The sequence below is a fragment of the Myripristis murdjan genome, chromosome 16 (genome assembly GCF_902150065.1).
Source record: "Myripristis murdjan chromosome 16, fMyrMur1.1, whole genome shotgun sequence".
NCBI classification, from domain to species: domain Eukaryota; kingdom Metazoa; phylum Chordata; class Actinopteri; order Holocentriformes; family Holocentridae; genus Myripristis; species Myripristis murdjan.
Window position 1 is genome coordinate 12,517,281 of NC_043995.1, and position 19,270 is coordinate 12,536,550.

Sequence of the window (19,270 nt, forward strand, 5' to 3'; positions counted from 1 at the left end):
AAGATGGCTTCCTGCTCCCCTGAAATGTGCCTGGATTCTCCTGGATCATGTCTTCATGTTGGCTCAGAGATATCAGAATGTGGTGTGAGGGAATGTTAAGTAAGTGTCTCTCTCTCCTTGCTAAATGGAGGCATAAAAAGCCTATTATGGGAGACGAGAGTCAGACTCTTGTCGTTTGCAGTGGTATGAGCTGGTTGGTGATGACATAATACAGCTCTGGAAGACGTATATTGTACCATAAGGGGGACTTAGGTGAATCAATTGTGCTGTTCGGCAGCCATCTCTGTTATAAACACATTGCAAGACTGGAAACCGGGAGCCCTGCCTGAGGTGAGACGCTCATTGATGGTGTAGGATGGTGTGCTGGCGTTTTTTACCTTGAAAATGAAATGTTGCAAATTGGGGCATGGCAGTTTTTATGGAGGGCAAAAACACTAAAAACCTCTTGGATTTTTTAATCATAACATCTTGGTAGGAACTGCAATGGTATTGGTAGCAAATGTATTGAGTTATGGTACTGTAGCACAGTGCTGTGCAGCTATGAACTCTACTCTGGATTCAGCTATGAATCTTCACTTTCTCCACTTTCTTCACTTCACTTTCTCCACAGACTTTCTCATGCATTAAAGTAGTCACGTTGATTTGCTTAGGATTATTTTCCAGTCAGTGTTGCAAGTTGTGATTGGATGGTCTTTGGACAAGGACAGGACCTATCTCCTTCTCTCACCAAATATTTAATAAACTTCTAATCTTATTTATTGGGCTGTGCTATGCAGCCAATGTGCATTTGTTCTACATTCTGTGTGATCAAGCCCTCAGTTTTTGCAAAATGGTGAAATGGATGATGCTGATGCAGTATAGGTCAGCTGGAGTATTGTTGTGTGAGGTGTTTTTTGTTACCTGGCTTGAAAGGTGAGGTGGTGTGTGAGATCAGCCTCAGTGTTTAACAAGGGCTCCTGGTGGCCCTGTCCTTGTATCAGCTGGCTCTCCCTCAGCCCCAGACTCCTCTTCTCTATGTTGATGATGACTGGATCTGGCAAATGGCTCCTCATCACAAACAGTGGACTGAAAACCACCTGAGATAGGGGTCACATACAGAACAATCATAAGAGAGACAACAGGAAGTGGATTTTTTTCCCTCCTGTCCCCCTTAATTTCATGGCTCATCATGGCATCATTTGCACTGAAATGAACAGGAAGCACTCTGTAGGGGATTGTCCATATAAATCAGGCGGAACAGTGCAAATTTGGTGTCTAAAAATACACTTGCGCTTCCACCTACTCAGACCATGGAGGAGCTGTGTGCTATTTTTGACAGTTGTGAACTCACACAGACCTCTAAAATCATGTATATTATTTCATGTCAAACACTGATGTTTGAAATCAACAAATTCAAATATTGATACTTGAAATCAACAAATTGAAAGGCCATCTCCTCACGTTCCGCTAGCTGTTCATTTTGTGTCTTTGCTGAAAAAATGTCCGGTATTCGTACACAGCCCTGGCTCTATAAATGAGAAACAAACAAAGTGGCCACACAACACTATACCAGCCAAACAGCAACTGGGGGCAATCATGGTCCTGCACAGAACGAGGGAAAGGAAGCAGAGTGAGCAAGAGCAATGGTAAATCTGGCTGTTGATTTCAAATCATCAATCAACATCAACAATCTTTCTCCAAAATTGCTAATTCCAAAGAGTCAGAGTCTTGAATGGATTAAGTCAAATTTTTATCAGTATTTGTCCTCCACACCTGCCAGTAGTATGTTCAATATGAGGGCCTTCCTTTTTAGTTGATTAAATCTTAGCTACTTCAGGCATGTAAACATAATTATTATGGATAATTGTCAGGTTATACTATACATTCTGACATAACATTGCTTTGCTCACAGTATTAGCAATAGAGGCATCACTGTGCACATGTAATAGCCAATTATGACTAACTGAATGCAAGCTTTTTAATCACTTATGTAAAATAAACTATAGGAAATGGAAACAAGTCTTACTGTACTTGCAAATATTGTTAGCATTTCAATCTTCAGCACAACTTCAGCTTAAAAAGGGAAATTATCTGGGGTTGACAGTATGTCTGGGGTGCCTTATATTCATATTTAAGGTACAGTACATTGAGATCAACTGACTGCACCTCAAACACAAGAACATTAGTTTTGTTTTTGGAGAAGCCAGTCTGGACTCTTGTCTCCATTACTGGCAGTAGCCTATGCCATAGCGCGGAGTGCAATGCTTGTAAAGGTTATGACAAGAGCTTATTTGATTATTGATACAAGCCCCTACCACACCCACTGATCAGGTATTCTTACCAATCCAGCCCCTTTTGCAGCTGTGCTGCAGGTATGTCTCCGTTCCACCAGCGCTTATGGTTGTGAATTTCGCAAAGATCGACATTGCCTGAGTGTGCACCTTGTCTCATGAAAATTGAGCTTTTAGGGTTTAGTTTTATTCTTGAGTTTTCTTTAGAATCCCCACTGTGTGTGTCTCAGTGAAGCTTATACTGTTGAAACTCACTTTCTGTAAAAATCTTTCCTGCTACAGCAGCTTTGTGTGCATGGGTATCTAACACTTTGGCATGCACTGGTAATCAAAAACATATTTCTCATCACCAAGAGGAAACTGGAGAAACCTATGAATAATTACCCAGTAATATAATTACATACTAGAAAGATTTTAATCACTGTGGGTGCTAATCTCGGGATTGGGTGTGCAACTGCAACACTCAAAACTAACAACAACAGATTTCAAAATAAAACCCCAACTTAATGTGAACATGTGGAAATAAACATGTTGAGTTACACATGCTGATGCAGGCAAGAGTGTTTGTGTTTGTGTGTGTGTGTGTGTGTGTGTGTGAGGGTGTTGACACTTACCACCCTTTGCTGCATGTGAGAATCAGGTTCAATAGTGATGAGAGTGCACCACACGTAGAGCAAAGAACCGCTAGAGCAAGGCACCTGAGAGGAATAAAATTGGAAATTACCACTTAACAATCAAAAAATGTGACATCAACATAATTTAGAATGCTATCTGGTAGGATCGTTTTTGTAATTTGTGAACCAAACTCAAGAGATGATATGATACTTTCCATATCAATCATATCTTTGCATGACTTTTCCAACATGTCGTCGATGTCAAAGGTTAACAGGGAGATTTGATCAATGTCACTTGAGGTCAAGTTATTTGTGTTCTTTTGTGGTTTGAGTGTAACATGGATATCTAATGACTAAATAGCATTTGCTGCTTCTCAGTTACTGACACAATGTTTATAGCCTCCATCAGAAACGCATTATCAAGTTTTGTCAGCAAAAAACTGTTTCTTGGCTTCTTCCAGTAGTTAAAAGTTAAGCCTCCCCAAAGCCCTTGATTCTCCAATGCAATGTCACAGCTGAGGCGACTGACAATTTAACTGTTAGTGCCGGATAATAGCCTATTAAAAGCAGTTAAATCTCAGCAAGATTTAAAGACTGAGAATGTGCCCTCTGAAGACTGAATGCTCTTAATGTGTCACTGGTGTTCGTCCCCTTAACCCTCTCTCCTCATTAAAGCCATGGGATGCCAAGGCACGTTACAAGTGGTCTAGTTTATGATAGACTGGGGACTTCATTTACTGGTGGGGACAGCAAAGTGGAGGGAAGAGACACAGTGAACATTCAGATTTAATGCACTGGCCCACGGAAAACAGCACATTTTTCTGCATGAGGGAGGGAAACTTTGGCAAACATCAGAGTGAGAGAAACTCTGTAGGCCCAATCCACCAAAAACACTCACCACTGGATAAAAAGGTCATGACGACCTCCTGTGCTTTAGCAAAATGAAGAACGAGGGTGAAAGAGCGATGTTGAAAATAAAATGTAGGGAGGAGGAAGAAGGGTAAATGAAGAGGAACTGTTTTGTTTAAGATTAATGGCTCATATGAAGATAAGGTGAGAGAATGAGAGGTGGTGGACATGCTGGACATTGGAGGATGAAGTAGATAAATGGTATAGAGGAGTTAGCTGCATCAAACATTGAGATAAATGAGTGAGACAGTGTGTGGGCGAGAGAGAAACAGAAGGGGGGGGGGGGTGTAGAAACGGAGAGAGACAGACAAAGATAGAGAGATCTGAGGACTCTGCTACTAGTCCAAGCAGTTCTCTCATTTGCAGCCAACCCTCCATATGTGTAATGAATGACTGATCTGAGGAGAGGAGATAACAACAGAGGTTGGAGTGAAGTCAGAGATGTTCAGATCCACACACGGAAGCTGCAGCAGCAGGATGGCAAACTGCTTACAGTGTGGAAGATGAGGAAATAGAAACAAAGATAAAAGGAGAGAAAGGGAGACAGACACAGACAGAGAAAGAGAGAAAAAGATGGACAGATACAGAACAAGAGCAAGACCAGTCGATAAAAAGAAGGAGTAAGGGTCTGGCGCTCGCCCAGCAATGTGAAAGTGCCTTCAAAGCCTGTCCGTGTGCCCACATATCAGCTAGTGTTTCCTGTCTATGGTTAGTGTTGTTATGAGAGTGCATAAACTGTATTTTCTGCCTCTCAACATCTCGGGGTTGAGACTGGAGGGCCTTTGAAGGCCTATCTGAGGGGAAGATCTCAATCTGTTCTCTAACCGGAGAAGCAGTGTGGAGGCTCTGCCACTGCGGCCACCCAGGAGACTGGGGAGAAGAGAGAGGATCCGGTCACCGTTGGTGGTCCAGTCACCAGCTCCAAACATAGACACTGTGTGTGTGGATGGAGCGGTGTGGCTGATGGAAGTGGTAGTCTGTGCAACTCGTGTGTCTATCTGTGTTTGTCAGTCTAACCCACCAAAGACTTTGCATTCTGGAGACAGCTGGACAACATGCTATCTTACTGTGCATCGTGGAGTTGCTACTGCTGTCTGTGCAAGCGTGTCTTTCTGTCTGCGTGTCTTGCCCATGTATGATTTTGGTAAAAGTGTGGTTAGGCTAGGGTACACTATACAACAGAGCAGACTTAAGAGGTTGGACATTCAACACTCACATTAAATGAGGTTTTGAGATGTTTTTGGTCTTAGTTGGTCTTTTTCCTGGTCTAGAAGCACCTTTATTTTGCCAACTGAATTGGGGAGCCCACAGCGCCTGAGGTCTAATGCATGCAACCCCATATCTGGTGAAAACACAAATCCTTGTGCTACTGAAGTGCAAAACCAAAAATAAACAGAGGAGGTCTATCATTTTTGTTTATTTTGAAATCACTGTACTTGTTCCCTCTCATGCACTCTCCATTCAGATTTGAGCTGCTGAACATCTCCACATGAAAGGAGGATGTTAAAAAAGTGATGTGAATAGCCTGCAGCATCAGTTTCAGTCACAGTCCAAGTATGTTACAATACCTGCACCACGGAGCTGCTGCTGCACTTGTCCTGTTTCTCCAGCTGGACGTCCTGGGACCAGTCCTCGTCTCCTCGCGCCCTCAAGCACAGCTCCGTCATCTCAGCATCCTCCAAGACATAGGAGGGAAGCTTGGCCCCAGCCTCCAGACAGTCACAATGCTCTCTGACCACTGTCTGACCATCTGGACCCACATAGTGCTGCACCACCCGAAGTTCAATGTCCTGGGCCAAGTAGCTGCACATCACCTGCCGGCCACAGATGATTATCTAGATAAGGGGGTTAAAGAGAAGAAAGGTTGTTATAAGAACAAGGCAAGAGGCAAAATTACAGTATGCTGATCATCTTGAGGTTTGGATTCAGGGAATTCCTGTGGGCTGTCACCTCACAGTATCATCAAAAGCAGGTGGATTTATGCTCTCACACCAAAAAGAGCAGTGCTTGACTTGGTTCTTACCTACGATTTTGACCAAAGTTGTCTTGTGAGTCAGTTTATCTGGGTTGATTTTGACAACAGCTGGCTGTTTCTCTTGTCATTAGTCCAGCATGAAAGGTGCATTAGTGAAATGAGCAAAAACTTAGTGCTAATATAGATGCTTGCCACTTGTAGGCCTATATGTAGACATGAAATGATTACAGTTGATATATTTCATGTGTGACAGGAGAGTAAATATATTTTGTGAGAGAATCCCAGTTCTACTAGACAGCAGAGTTTGCGTGTAAGGAATAATTCCTGATGTCAGACCTACAACAGCAGATACACTGGTTAGCTGTTTGTGCTTGTTTTTCTTTTTTTTTTTTATCCCTGTAAAGTTCATTCTGAAAATGTTTAACATGCATATGTCAAAATGAAAGATATTTTTCTATCAGTTTTGCCTTTCCTTCCAGGCTCATACACCATTTAATACACCATTTAATTCCAAACGGCACAGAAAACACCTCTGGAGATGTCTAATTCAGTCGGTAAAGGTAATCCATCATGGTGGACAAGAGGCCAATATTTCACAATATTTCAACACAGACCTCTGAACTTGGACTCAAACCTGAACCTGGAATCTCAGAGGAGTTGTGGATTCTGCAGGGTCTACAACTGCAAAACCAAAAAAAAAAAAAAAAAATCCTTCAACTAATACCCAAACAATTTTTTGGTTGTATGTGTTTATGTGATTAGTGGGATTAATGTTTGAAAAGGTAATAGTGGTATTTGTTTTGGCTGCATAACAACATGCAGCTAATGTTAGAGTTATGTTTGCAAGAAAATCCTGCAGTCCTCCAATCCAAGAAACCTTAATGTGTGTGTCAGAGGCACAACATGTGCAGGGTCAGGAATGCTACCTCTATTAAGTTAGCCACCAACTTGTTTCATTCTCCTAAGAGGGAGGTGGGGAAGTTTTTGTGCTCACTAAAACCTAAAGTTAAAAAAGGGGGATTTTCAGCAATGATGATGAACGTCATTCTCCCTCAAGCCTTCCACACTAAAAGGTCAGTAGTGGTGCTGGAAAATGCATCATATCTGTAAGCATTTTGAATCTCTACAACTGTAGGCTCAAATCTGCCCGCTCTGCTAAATGAGTCCCTCTGTAACTTCCCTACCACTGTCTCCACTCTTATCAAAGGCCTGCTCTATGAAGCCTGACTGCTTCCTTACTGCCTGATGGTTTACTAAGGTCACTATCTATCACTTCCACATACACACACACACACACACACACACACACACACACACACACACACACACACACACACACACACACACACAGAAAACAGTCTTTTGGCATTCAGATGAATTTTCCATCCTCTTTTTCATGCATCTCTCTCTCTCACACGCACGCACATGCACACACATACATATAAACACACACACACACACACACACATGCACACACAGCGCCAAGCCACAACCACCAGGGAACCCTCATCTGGGGCTGACACATCTAATTGAGCTCAGAATTGATTGTTTCCACCACCCTGTGTGTGTGTGTGTGTGTGTGTGTGTGTGTGTGTGTGTGTGTGTGTGTGTGTGTGTGTGTGTGTGTGTGTGTGTGTGTTCCGCAGGTTGTAGCACTGATAATGATCTTGGGGAGAGAGATCTTGGCCCCTAATGAGGGAAGCCTCTCCTACTCATCAATCATTTCTTTATATCCATTTGCACGCCCAAACTCATGTCAGCAGCTAGCTGTAATATACACAGGCAACACCGGTACACACTTTCCTCCCCTCTCTGTCTGTCTTCCTCTCTCCCTTTACGTGCTGATACACAGATGTATACAAAAAGAAAGAGGGTGAGAGAACACGAGAAAAACCCTGACAGCATGAGTGAGAACGACAAAGTAAAAGAGAGAAAGAGATCCACAGAAAGACAGAGAGGGGCCCACAGCGAGAGAGAAAAAAAGAGGACGCAGGATGAGTACAATAAAAACAAAAAGGAAGGCAGTTCTGGACATAAAAGCATCTCCTCTACATCTGTCTCGATTTCATAGGCAGCTACCTCCTGTGATGGTGACAGGATGCCCCAGCCTCTAGACATGTCTTCAGACAGGCATTAATGGAGTTGTGTTTGAGTATGCGTGTATGTGTAGACAGCATGAGTATGTATATTTATATGAGGGGGATTTTCAACAGCAGTCAACATAAGGCACCAGCATGAACAATACAGAGGCCATCATAATAAAAGACAAGCAGATAGCAAGACACGGAGGGAGAGAACAGTAGTGTGTGACAATGAGACAACGAACGCCCCCCGCCCCAAAAACACAACAAGATGAGGTATGCTCACGCAGGCGTGAGCCAGCTTCCTCTGTAGTGGAAGCCGCTGTCCCAGTCTGAGGCTTTGTGTTGTGAATTGGATGTGACCAATGCTCATACCCTATCATTGGAACCAATGGGAACAAGATGTAAGCAGAGTCTGGGACAGACGGAGGAAGGAATGCGAGAGGCCGAAGTCTGTTTTGTCTGGAGTGCAAGGGGGAGACGTGTGTGACACTTGACATTGTTTACATAACAAAGTGTCACCGCAGTAATCCAATGGCATCTCTGCGTTTTCAAGGAATAAAGCAGCTCTGCCTTGTATTTGTGGGAAAAATTCAAACATGATTCACCACAATTCTTTCCACTGGTGTAAAGAGGCAAACGTGGCTGGTTTATGTAACATTGTTCGTTAATACAGATCATTCGTGCTCTAAGACAACACATTTCCTGTGTTCTTTGTGGAGAGAGGGGCAAATTATTTCTTGGATGGCTTCAGGGTCGTGAGCTTTTGTTTTAGTGCTATGAAACAGATTACAGGACTGAACAGATCAGATTCTATTGCAAGACGAGAAACTTTATTATAATCATAATCATAATACGTGGTGGAAGAGTTCTCTGGAACACAGGAAAAAAAACGCCACAACCCAACATGAGAGCTGGGGTAAAGACCAGGCCTCCAAACTGACAGGTGACACATAGCAGCGGTCAGAACAGGCATGAGGCAGCAGCCCACTTTCTGTTTTCTGTATAATCCTGTATTGCTTTCAACTCTTTGAGGTCTTATGTTATGGCAAAAGGCATCAGTGATCTGTCTACATTATACATCATTGCACGACTGTGTATCAAGCATGAATATGGATCAAGTTTGTTCCCCCCTCTCCTACTTCATATCAATGAACACAGTGAACTCTGGCACCACCCTCACTCTATCTTGTTGGTAAAAAGGCAATAGGAAGATGACAAAACCTGTTGTGCATCCAGTTGACGGAAATGTAAAAGCTGTTTGGGCAACATTTTAGTTCAAGAGATGCTCATAGGACAGCATAAGGCATCATTACAGCACAATAAGCACATTGTGAATGCATGACTGTTATTAGAAACAGCATCGTATAATAACCACAATGTGCAAAAACTTCAGACTTCAAACTTTATGCCATGAGGGTATTATTGATGCCATAATATTGAAGCGGTAATGCAGATTTTTTTTTTTTTTTTAAATTCAGCAACATATTTGCTTTGCTGAGTGATCACTACTGTAGTTGTTTTTTCAATGCACTTCCCAGAGATCACTTGTCAATCAGTGTTCCATGCTGTCATTCTTTTCTGTTGAAATTTCGCTCTTTCTGCCACTAAATATGCAGAGTGTATCACTTCCTGTGTATCAGATGATTTTTCCAAGGGAACACCCTCATGACACCGAGAGTTTAGAACAGCAAATGTTAAAGCTTTTATCATCTGGATTGAGGTTGAATCACTAATGTGTTAGTATCACTTGGCAACAGAGGGTAGCTAAATGGACAATTACTTTTTAAATAGTGTTGTAAATTATTACTTTAATTGAAAGTCTGTTGTTTGTCTAAATATGTTAAACAAACTAAGTGATAGGATATGTTAAGAAGACTTGTACAACTTGTAAAGCTGCAAAATTCACTTGGTGTTTGACTGTTTTTTCCGCTTTTTCACCTGTTTTCCTCTTTTTTTTCTGTGACTGCATTTACTAAATAAACCTGGAAGAAAAGTACCTATACCTGTTTCTGGACACCGTTGAGCTGCACCACTTTGATGATGAGCGAGGCGGTGCGTCCTTTGTACTGGATTGTCCTGAGCAGAGTTCCCACATTGTCCACGCTGAAGGCCTCCGACCAGCGCCAGTTTCCCCAACCCTCGATGCAGATGTGCAGCAGCTGCAGGATGGGACGGGACGAGACAGGGTAGGATACACATACACACACAGAGGAGACCAGACATCAGAGGTTAGTCTCCTTGCCCTTTATTTATCCCGGAGCAAAAGGCAAGTAAACAACAAGTCTTTGTTTAGGAGATTTTGGTAGGGGGGAGTAGAACAACAAAGTTCCTGTTTACTGGTGCTGAACAGGCCTGCTGCTGTTGGAAGTAGAGATGGAAGGTCGCACACAATAAACTGGCTGGTGGAAAACAGCTGATGTGGAAGCTCATTATGCTTGCATGCGTGTGCGTGTGTGTGCATGTGCGTGTGTGTGCGCATGTGTGTGCATGTGTGTGGTTGGATGTGGCAGGCCCTGCACTCCACACGTCTAAATAAGAGGCAGATAGTTTGGCTCTCAACTGTTTCAGCTTCATATCCATCACTTCACAGTGGAGCAGATCAATGTGTGTGGTTGGGGTTAGACACAGAGACTCAGGAGGAAAGCACTGAACAGACGCTGCTCTATCTTTTGACATACAAACAACTATACAGCAGTGGCCACTGTAGAAATTGCAGAATATCTAAACAATTCCTTGTAGGCTGGGGTGAAATTGTGGCAGAAGTGCAACAAATATCAAAGTCAAAAGTGGACCACTAAGACACAGTCCAAGATACAATTTGTGGGTTTGAGAATGTAGCCGGGAGGTATATTTATCTCTATTAATCTACAATTTTGGCTTGTTATACACTGGCCTGGTTTTAAAAAATACTGGTGTTTGGTTGTCATAAGGTAGATATATCCCATCGTGGCTTTAGCCTTTGCTACTGTACATACCCACACTCAGTCAAATAGGCATGAACACTATAAAAGCAGTCTGAACCATTACAAAACCATTACAAAAAGCAACAAAGCTGGTCAAATGTCCATCCATATCTGTGTTACACTGAGGTCAGTCTCAGAAATCTATCCACATCTCATCACATATTGCTGAGTGCTACATGAAAAGGAAATGCGTTTGTCAAACAATTTGAGGATTGTCATGGGATTATGGACATAATACAGGAGCAGAATCATAAATACGTAAGAAGATCTAAAGCGCTCTCCCCCTCCTGAGGCAGTGAGACTGACCTTCCACCTGAGTGAACTCTCTGTGTCCGCCTAGCTGCCAACTTCAAACACGGAAGAGAGAGAGAGAGAGAGAGAGAGAGAGAGAGAGGGGAGGGAGAGAGAGAGAGAGAAGAGAGAGAGAGAGAGAGAAAGAGAGAGAGAGTGAGAGAGAGAGGAAAGATAGAGGAGACTAGGGGTTGAATGCTTTCCCAGAGGAGCAGCAACCAGATTGAAACACTGAACAGCGTTTTTGAAGATTTACACTTTGGCTCGTTGCTTCAATGTGCTGAACGTTTAGCCAATCTGTTAAAAGAAAAACAAATTACCCCTGAGGTCAGAGAGCACAGGGGACCCTGGTCGAGACCCTCTCTGTTTCCCTCCACTTCAGTCTTGCCTCACTGTTTGAAGACAGATTTCATTACAATAACACGCTTAATCAAAGCCTGAATTCACTTTCTTTAAGCTCAGCCGTCCTCCCTGTCGGCTGAGTGGAAATGACATAATTTCTCAGATCTCCCTCTCAGTGGACTTGCTCGCAGGAAAAGTGGCAAAGTGGTGTAAACAGCCAGGTGGTGAAGGTTACAGCTTTAAGGGTGGAGAACCACCACACAATTTCCTGAACTAGTTCAGCACAAGAAGTACAATACTAGCAAAGTTCACAGATCATAGAGTTTTGAGACAGCCTTTGAGGAGTGCAATGTGGAACTTTTCCCCCATTCTTCTGTATGTCAGTTGCTTGGTGGTGACTGAAATCAAAACCTTTTAGAGTGCATTCATCTTAAAACCCTGCCATAAGTTCTTACAGAAGGCCTTCTGGTTTTTGAGTGGGACTGGTTTGGTGTTAATTATCGTCAAAATCCTGTGGTGTGAACCCAGCCGAGATCTCTGCTGTACCTCAGCGCCATCTGTGAGGACCGGTTTGTTATTTCAACAGTCCCCTCCTCTGTAACCCCTCTGTTTCTCCCTCTCTTTCAGTCCACTTTATCACGCCTGTGGCTCAACTTGACCTTTAAGGGAGAAGTCATAATAATGTCTCCACACAAACTTCAAATGGCGACTGCCACTTTTGTTTTAATTCATCACTGGTCTGAGTCAAGCAGTGGGAAAAAAAATAAAACAAGAAGAAGAAAAAAACCCAGCAGTGACACAGATGAACTGGACACGTAGGACAATAAGAATGAAAAATAAGAAGCTGCTTTGCCTCTTAGTGACTTATCCAAACTGCTGCGACAGAGAGAAATCCAAATGGGCCACATGTGGTGGTTTCATGCACGTGGACAAACGTTAGCCTGAGACCAACACTGCGCATCTTAACAGACAACCTTATGAAGAAAACTGTCTTAGTCTAGGAGAACAAAGCCTGATTTCATACATTGTAACTGTATTCTCTATAGTTTCTATGTTAAACTCTAAGGTAGAATCTAACCTAGAGTAGATAATTTAGACCAAAAACTACCAAAAAAAAGAGGGGCTGTGGGGGCTATGATTAAGGACTCCACATCTGAAAAGACTTTCCCCTGTGTGTATTTTAGGTGTGATTTTAGACAGAGCTGCATGATTGCGTATACTGTAGGCAGCAGGTTAATACTAGAGGGGCAAATCTACCTTATGATGAAAATATATAAATGTAATCTACAACTGCTTGTCCTGATCACTTGTAAAAGGTTAATAATCAGTAACATTTTTCATGCCAGCTTAAGGTGTATAGCCTTTAGAAACTGCATACTCTACAACTGTGTCTAGTCCCTACTTTAATTTGATCACTAGAGCCAGCACCACAAAATACCACAAGAGGCAATGCATAAGGGTGCATGTTATATGTGAGTCGTTTGACAAGACCCGCATGTGGCAAGGTGACAAAAGCTGTCAGGCAAACACTGAGGAATTATACTGAAATAAACATGCTTAAAAACTAGATGGCCTTGGGGCGCCCCGGTGGCTCACCGGCAAAGCGCGCGCACCATGTACCAGGGCTCAGTCCCGATCGCAGTGACTGGGGTTCGAATCCGACCTCAGGTCCTTTGCTGCACGTCATTCCCCCTCTCTCCCCTGCCTTTCCTGTCTATCTCTACTGTGACTGTCAAATAAAGCAGAAATGCCCAAAAAAATTATAAAAAAAAAACAAAAAAAAAAACTAGATGGCCAGTAATGACATATGAAAAAGAACAGAAACCAGCCAAATTGTATTTTTGACAAAAACGAGGGTCTTCACAATCTGAGATGAACTGTGGTGTGACTCTCTAAATCTAGTTGACAGAGAAATAACACTAAGCAAAACAGTGATCAGTCAGTCACACAACATTTATAAAAATGACAATTTTTATCTCCCCCTCTCCCATTTATGTAATGCTGTTCAATAACTCCTACACTCAACCTTCAGCAACTGGCACTCACCAAAAGAATTTGTCCAAAACCAACCAGAAACTCATTTGTCCTGTCCTGATAATTTCGCAAAGATGCACAACTGGTTTGAAAGGAATATGAACATAAATCTCAAAGCTATTTCTCCACCTTTTTCTTAAATCCCTAAGGACAGATTGTGATTATGGCTGGCTGATGTAGAACAGTTAGTTTCCAGCAACATTACTGGGCTCAAGCTACATTTCCAAAAGGATCTGCTGAGGGATTATTAAATAGTCATATTTCTACCAAGTTTTGATTATCGATTTGATTATAAACTGAGTTATTGGATGTAACCATAGAACGACTGCAAAGCATTTTCATTCTGTGACTGCATATCATCTGTTATCTGTTTCATTGATAGTGAGCAAGATTTGATCAGGGTCATATCACCACAGGCTTTCCAAAAGCAGCTTTGGCCAAATGACCCGATTTAACAAAAATATAATCATTCATCAAAATTCTTTGGATGTGACTTGACTTAAGTTATTGGTATGTCAATGAGTGTGAGTTTCCCAGCCATTGATGTAACTGAACTTTAATAATTCATTCTAATTCTTGTGACATTACCTGATCAAAAGTTACGAATGCAACTTGGATTTTACAGCATGTCCCAGCCTTGCATAATCATGACCGCTCAGAGTGACATGTTCAACCAAATACACTGATATAAGTAAGGTAAGGATGATTAATCTAAATTCTATGGAGATAAACAAAGATTTCAGTTTGACAGTAGGGTTAATTATGTGGTCCTTATCTGAAACATCATGAAATAAAACCACTTTATAGTTCAACATCCTCAGTCTCACTGTATGTCTGCATCATTACAAGGCTTACTTACTGTGGCGTGGTCAAACACAGCAAAGATGACTGTTGAGCATTACATTTAGGTTTAGTATGCTAAGTAGTTTTAAATATCAAAGTGGACAAACCTGACAATGGGACAATGATATTACCACTGAGGTGACCAGGGCATGATTCTGTCTGCTTACATAGCTTAGAGCTTACAGGTATTGCTGAATGTTGAACATATAATGACGCTTTGACTTGATATGTTTTCAAAAACAGAGACATTGCTCAAATCATGACTAACCCAGATATAACAAGGAACACCTGTCTACGGAACCAAATATCAGTGGGTCAAACTCAAAGGGTCAAAATAATGATGTTGAATTCCCACCAAACCTGAAACACACAAGACCATGGTCAGGCCACGCATGAAATTATCACAAGATCAGTAACAAAATAACTAATCTCAGCTCTAATCCATGGAATGTCTAGCTGATAGTCACAAACCAATATCCTGTTTTTGAAATACCATCACCCATACAGAGTTGCCCGTTGCTATGGAAACATGACGCAGAACCCAAACATGGGTCTGACACATTCAGAAATGGTGTGAATTTCTCAGACATTCACACCACCACCACCCACCCAAACTGTAAGTTATATTCTGTGAGTCAATCAGCCAACCAAACTCCATCATGGGTACGAGGTCATGTCTACCGCTTGGTCCATTGCTTCATCCTGTCCCAAGAGAAAATCATTAGCAACAAAGTTTCCTGTAAAAGACGGCACACCGTCAGTCAGTCATAACCAAAACAATGACTATTAACTTCCTGGTAAACACAGAGGCATTACCTCACATGCATGGCAAACTATCAAATGTCTGCTTTGATACTGTGGGTGTCAGCATGCACTGAGGCAAAGACACAGATGGACAGATACAGACACACTTTTGTCCTCTTGCAGACAGAAGGAGTCCCTCCTGCCACTGTAACCACTGCCCGTCTATTGTCCTCTGGCAGGAATGTGCTTGAGTGCACATAACAAAAATTAAGTGTCTGTCCACTGCGAGGATGTAATCAGCGTTCCTGGATCCTGCATGGAGCAGCAGACAAAGCCACAGTGGTTGTCTACCCATCATTTCTTCATTCCTCCTCACTCAGACTATAATGGCAGATTGGAAACAGTATAAACCACAACAGTAGCTTTCAACAGTAGTTTCCAGTACAGGGACAAACAGGGAGAGCCAGATCTTAGTTAATTATTGCTTAATTTCAACTACATGAACCTCATTGAACCCTGTCGCTTATGGAGATGATTTTTCAGCTGAACTTAAATTTACAAGTGCTGTCATTTTTACATTCTAAATATTTTGGAGTAGTCTGACAGGCCCCACTCAGCTCTACAGAGGAAAAGAGGCCACTGAGTGCACCACCCCATTTTTTCATGGTTATCTGGTCAGGAAAGAAAGGAGAGGGATGTGGAACAGAGCCCTGTCTTGTCTGGTGCAATGACTTTGGGACTAGGGAGCTAGTGAGCCACCTAACAAATGAGAAACAGGTTTACATGCAGACAACAAAACAAAAGGATACGGATTACTTTGTCTCCTAGAATGAATGAGAAAGAGGGAAAGAAAAGGAGAGGTAGACAGATGAAATTGAGTGAGAGGAAAAAAAGAGTGCACAAATGCCTGAGAGACACAATAGCATCCTTGCCAATGCAGTGAGGGCTAACCCATGTAACATGAAGGAATTATGGTGGCTTTAACAGCTGTCTGCAACGCTTCTCTCCTCCTTAGCTCCCTCTTTCCGACAAAAGAAGCGAGGCAGCCCAACATCAAAGACCAGATTTGCAAGTCTAAGAAGCGGTTTGGGTGCTGGAAGAAGGTACAGAGAGAAGCCATTGTGTGGGTCCGCGGTCGACAGCGGAGACGTTAAGAGGTTTATGCTTGACTAACATTGTTCCATAGTTCTCCCTCTGGTTTCTACCGAGGCATCTTAGACATCTAGGGCCTTGAGGGTTCCAGGAGACGCAGACACGTCAAGTGTTTGTACCGAATGGAGGGAGATGACAAAAGGAGCACTGTCTGAGAGGAGAGAGGTTTAGAAACCGCATGGTGAAGGGATGAGGGAGCCAGTGGTCGAGGACCCTCGGAAGGACAGAGACCTTGTCCCAGTCTCAACACACAAAAAACAAAAGCCTGCCCCAGGCTTCTGTAAGAATAAGACAGTGGGAGGCTATTGTGACATGCTATACACATACTGTGTGTATATACCCGTAGGCATACAGTACTGAAGCCATAGCATGTTTGTTAGACAGATAAACAAAGATACACAAATACACACACATACTGTACATGCACGTGTACACAAAGTGGTATGTTCTTGATCACAAGCTGACTAGGACAAGAGGAGACCTCAGTCACCCCCACCGTGACCACAACTAGAGTGCCACTAAACTACAGCCAATCCAGCGGCTGTGGGCTGCCTGCAGTCTAACTCAGACAACATGAATGCTATGGATGTCTCCACTGGTTTGACAATGCAATGTACAGTACAGTGTAGCACTTCACTAGAGAGAGGTTTGGTTTACTATAATGAAACCACAGGCTTTCCAGCTTAAGAACAAATGCAGCATGGGTTAACCCTATACAGTAACCCCCTGACCACAGTATGGTATATTGTGTAATGAAACTGAAGCCCAAATATTCAGCACAATCTACAAAACATATCACCACAATACAGCTGCCTTCACTCATCGACTGGTACAATATTGGTGAGGCTGTTTAGAGATGCTGGCAGTATTGTGTACATTATACAGACCTATCAGCTGTAAAAGTTCTGCTTTTCACTGCATGACATTCATATGCTAGTGAACTGCAGCAGCACTGGTGATCTGACCTCTTTTTGCTCTGTTCTCTTGTTTTCAACAAAAGTCAGTGGGAGTAAAACTGGTCTGGCAACCAACTGTTTCAGGGACAATTTGACTTTCATCATATTAAATAGAGAAGGCTGCAGAGGCCGCTGCAATACCAGTAGAGGACAAATGCAGGGTAGATGGTGAGAAACTTTGAGACTGACAACCACTGTGGGCTCAAGCTAAAGCTTTGGACATAAAACAAAGTTTCACCTGTCTACAGAAGGTTAAATTTTAACTATGTCAGGTGACATGGAACAAACACACTATTTTTGTGTGTGTGGCACACACAAAAATCCAAAAATATGTTTGATGACATTTGTATGGTTACAAGTGTGCATAGATAGATACACACAGACACACACATTTCATAAAGAGAAGCTTCTGAACAGCTGTGTCAGACAGGTTAAAAAAGAAGTGAACGTCTTCAGGGGAGACAAGCATTACACCAACAGAAACTCATACACAAACACACACGTCTTGACTGCAACACTGTGTAAATGTAAGGGCTTGATGATCTGAGCTGGCCCTGCCTGCAGGTGCTGAAATATTTACAGTGAGTTGTTCCTTAAAAAGTCTGCCAATAAAATGAAGCATGTTAACAGAAATATAATGGCTAAAGAAAGTTAAATTACCCTACAGTGACCAATGTAGCTGAACGGAGGCCAGTGCTGCTGTATCTCTTTATGTTATTGTTAACAAGATTATAAAAGTAGTGGAATTATGCTCCTACCAGCCAGAGCTCATCAGAGGTAACTAAATAATCATGCAAAAGCCTGAATTTTATTTCAGCTCAGCCAAGTCCCAGGTGGGGGAGTTGTGAGCAGTATTCCAAAAGGAAAAGCTAATTGACATACTAACTGAATACATTAAAAGTCTGCGAAAATACATACTTGTTAAAACTGTATTTTAGGGAGTGTCCACAGTGTAAGACTGAATTTCTCTAACACATTTTGTTTCTTTTTTGATCTTTACTGACTTTCTTGAATCTGTCAAATGTGCTAGCAAATAAGGCTGTAATACCATAAAATGACCTCAGGCATTTTGAGAGGCATTTTGTCATTTGTTGATTTAGACTGAAAAGTAAAAAGATGAATATGTATCACGTATTCACACACTGTGGATTCACATCTGACCTTTTCTAAAAGCATTTTTGTTCTTCTTGCAGCTGGATACTATCTTATAAAGAAGCAATCTCATGAAAAAAAATGTTGAAATAAAAGACACCGGCTGTGGTGGGAAAAAAAGATCTTATTCTGCAATCAACATCATGCAGCACGGGTTCATGAACTTTTTCCGACTGGGACCTCAACTGAGTAACTTCAGTGTCACCATGTGGCCCAGGGTCATTAAAACATACAAACACTTTTGTCACTGTGGAGAACCACCAGAAACAGTCCTGCGGCCCAACTGGGGTCCCAACCCTTAGTTTAAGATCTTCTGTTATAGTTTCAAGGCGAAGGCCTTGCTGGAGAAGATAAAAGCATGTTTCTTTAACTGCTCACATATTGGCATGTTTGAAGGGATTTACATAGAAAAACAAACATAAGTTTCTAGCAGCTCAGCCCTCATCAACATGATAATTACATTAATCTCCTCATGTCAGAGAGAGAGCTTCCTCTGGGACAAACTACACAGGCAGAGGAATTACTCAGATACATATACACACACAATCATAATAGACTGATGGCTTGTCAAGATATACACCACGGAATCATGATAAAATCCCACACCATGTCAGAGAGAGTGAGAAAACAAACTCCTCTAAATACTGGGGTGAGTTGGGATGGATGAGCGGGGTTTAACTATACAGAGATACAAAGAAAACGGGGGTGGCGGAGGTGGAGTCCAACTGTCCTTATTGGCATTCACTGTATTCTCATGAAAATCTTGGCTGCATAACTGTGGTGGAGTGCTGGGGAATGTAGTACATTGTTTTTCAAAGCTTGGACTGGGACCAAATGGTGGGCTGCAGAAAGACGAAAATAGGTCCCCAGAAAATTCAGGAGTAATTGATTTCAAGTTATTGGCAGTATTATGTTGTTAAGGCTTGCTCTTTGTCTTTGCA

At 42.2% G+C, this 19,270-nt stretch overlaps 1 protein-coding gene across 3 annotated transcripts in view; it reads right to left on the reverse strand.

The window, feature by feature from the left end:
• The window catches only part of vps13b (vacuolar protein sorting 13 homolog B), a 379,425-nt gene that overhangs the window by 27,540 nt on the left and 332,615 nt on the right, over positions 1 to 19,270 (reverse strand). For all 3 annotated transcript variants that reach the window (XM_030071613.1, XM_030071615.1, XM_030071614.1), the window contains 4 exons: positions 9,856 to 10,011; positions 5,362 to 5,628; positions 2,885 to 2,968; positions 901 to 1,076 (listed from right to left, as the gene is read on the reverse strand). In XM_030071613.1, coding sequence (XP_029927473.1) covers positions 901 to 1,076; positions 2,885 to 2,968; positions 5,362 to 5,628; positions 9,856 to 10,011 — 683 coding nt within the window. The remainder of the gene's footprint in view (positions 1 to 900; positions 1,077 to 2,884; positions 2,969 to 5,361; positions 5,629 to 9,855; positions 10,012 to 19,270) is intronic.